Source organism: Colobus angolensis, unplaced genomic scaffold (assembly GCF_000951035.1).
Source record: "Colobus angolensis palliatus isolate OR3802 unplaced genomic scaffold, Cang.pa_1.0 Scaffold18, whole genome shotgun sequence".
NCBI classification, from domain to species: Eukaryota; Metazoa; Chordata; class Mammalia; order Primates; family Cercopithecidae; genus Colobus; species Colobus angolensis.
In genome coordinates this window covers 231,062-233,608 of record NW_012114932.1, presented here as the reverse complement: position 1 = coordinate 233,608, position 2,547 = coordinate 231,062, and the positions used below count along the sequence as shown (strand labels likewise).

General features: G+C 57.6%; 1 protein-coding gene across 1 annotated transcript in view; it reads left to right on the top strand.

The window, feature by feature from the left end:
* Positions 1-13: 13 nt before the first annotated feature.
* The window catches only part of GRM2 (glutamate receptor, metabotropic 2), an 11,947-nt gene continuing 9,413 nt past the window's right edge, over positions 14-2,547 (top strand). Inside the window, exons 1-2 of the mRNA XM_011938978.1 lie at positions 14-497; positions 1,679-2,264. Of these exons, the coding sequence (XP_011794368.1) occupies positions 1,815-2,264 (450 nt within the window). The 5' untranslated portion in view covers positions 14-497; positions 1,679-1,814. The remainder of the gene's footprint in view (positions 498-1,678; positions 2,265-2,547) is intronic.

Sequence of the window (2,547 nt, the reverse complement as noted above, 5' to 3'; positions counted from 1 at the left end):
GAGCTGGGCGCGCCAGGTAGGGTGAGCCGGTGGTGCCGCTGCCACTGCCGATCGTTTTGGCCCTTATCTTACGTCCCAGGGCCCCGCGGGCCCTAGAGTTGTGGGGCGCCCGCACTGGGGTGTCCAGACAACGTTCCTTGCGGGCTCCGGGAAGCGGCAAGACAGCCCCGGGCGTCCCGCCTTTCTTCTCCAGAAAACGCAAGCCCCGCATCGCGCTCCCCCGTTCCTCCTGCTCCAACGTCCTCTGGTCCTTCTTTCTGTCTGTGCCTCCGTTTTTGTCTCAACCTCTCAGGCTTGCTCGCTCCCTGCCCAGATTTTGTGGCCCAGGCCCCCGGCTGCCTGACTCCGGGCTTCTGTCCCCTTCCTGCCTCTGAGCTTCTATCTGGGCCTCCCCTGTGGGAGGCTTGCGACTTGACTAGTTTTGGCCTCAGCCCCCATCTGGGTCCCTGTCCCCATCTGTGCTGGTCTTCCTCCCCGCTTCTCCCTCGTTTGCCTGGGTGAGCTGTTGCTTTCCTGATCCCCAGAGGAGCCCAGTGCCCCTGTCCTGGGGAGGGGCAAAATGAAGAGGCCCAGCCTCCGTGGCCAGCACATGGGGTCCCTGAGTTAGTTGCTGCCTTTCTTCAAACTCAGTTTCCTTTCCTGTTCTGAGGAAAGAGGTATGTCCCCCTCCCAGCCTTTCCAAGCCCGTGTGATTGTGAGAGCCTTGTGGGGTGTGTGTTTGGGAAGGCAACTGGGATACAAATGATAGGACGCAGTGGGGAAGAGACAGGGAGGGGGTCTCTGAGGGCCATGGCTAGGGTGGGCAGGACCCTGAAGCTGAGGATGGGGAGATTGGAAATGGTGACTTTCTCTGCTGGGTTGGGAGTGAAGAGAAAACAGAGGCACAAAGTCTCAAACAGCGTTCTACATAGAGCTAGAGAGTCCTGCACTCTCACCCTCAGCACTGTTTGGAGACTCTGGCCCCCAACCCTGACACACACATACGCGAACATCTGCTTGCCCTGTTGACTTAGGACCTTGAGCCACTTGGGTACCCTCCCTGAGGCTAGCCATTCCACCTTGCTGTCTCATTCCCAGGGCTTAGTGTCCCTATTCCTTCCTCAGTCAGGAAACTGTGGGGATGGCTTTTTAAGAACCAAAGGCTAGGACCCTTGGGTGTTCACATGGGCTCCAGTCTCCCCACGGGTTGGAGACTGTCCCTTAGAGACTGTCTTTTCCTCTTCCCTGGTGGGTCCTTAGACAGCAGTTCCTTCTCTCTGGAAATCCAAGGCTCAGGATGGTGACCTCTGAGTTTGTAACTCTGACATAGTCTGTTCCAAAGGTATTGACGTCGGGATCCTGGGAGGTTTGTGCTGTTCTTGGACACCCTTTGATTTACAGAGGGGTCAGCATTGGCTGGGGTCTCCTGTCCTCTGCCTGGGACTTCACTGCTTGCATCCCTCCCCACTGCTGGGTTTGGTAGGTTAATAGGGCCCATCTCTCACCCAGCTGAGGCCAGGGCTGAGAGACAGGCCCAGGGGAGTCCCAGGAGCTTCTCAACCTACTTGATGACACCATCCTGTCCCTGGTTCTTGAGTACCTAGGAAAGGAGCCTGTGGGGAGGCAGAGTCAGAAGGGGCAGCTGCTCTCAGGCTCCACTTTTCCTGGTCTGTTTTTCTGTCTTTCTGTATCTCTGCAGGAGCTGGGTCCCTTCGCATCTCTCTTCTTGTCTGTCCTTTCCTGGTCCCTGTTTCCTCCTCTCTTTGCCTTCGCTGCTTCTAATCTCATCCCCTGGAGACCCAGGTCTGCTGGACCCATCCATCCCCTTTGGGGCCATGGGATCACTGCTTGGGCTCCTGGCACTGCTGCTGCTATGGGGTGCTGTGGCTGAGGGCCCAGCCAAGAAAGTGCTGACCCTGGAGGGAGACTTGGTGCTGGGTGGGCTGTTCCCAGTGCACCAGAAGGGCGGCCCAGCAGAGGACTGTGGTCCTGTCAATGAGCACCGTGGCATCCAGCGCCTGGAGGCCATGCTTTTTGCGCTGGACCGCATCAACCGTGACCCGCACCTGCTGCCTGGCGTGCGTTTGGGTGCACACATCCTCGACAGCTGTTCCAAGGACACACATGCGCTGGAGCAGGCACTGGACTTTGTGCGTGCCTCACTCAGCCGTGGTGCTGATGGCTCACGCCACATCTGCCCCGACGGCTCTTATGCCACCCATGGTGATGCTCCCACTGCCATCACTGGTGTTATTGGCGGTTCCTACAGTGATGTCTCCATCCAGGTACGTGGAGGCAACCCAAATGGGGACTAGGGAGGGAGGCCAGAGGTGGTGACCCAGAATTCCTGCTGAAAAGGGAAACTAGAAGCTTCCTTGCAGTAGCTTTTACAGAAGCTAAGAAAGTGCCCTGGTCACATAATGGCGGTCGGTTCTTAGAGACTGTGCAGGAGAACATCTTACTCCCATTACTCCCACCACACACACACACACGCACACACACCCTACCCACACACTCACACACACATACACACACCCACACACACCCTACACACCCTCACACACATAC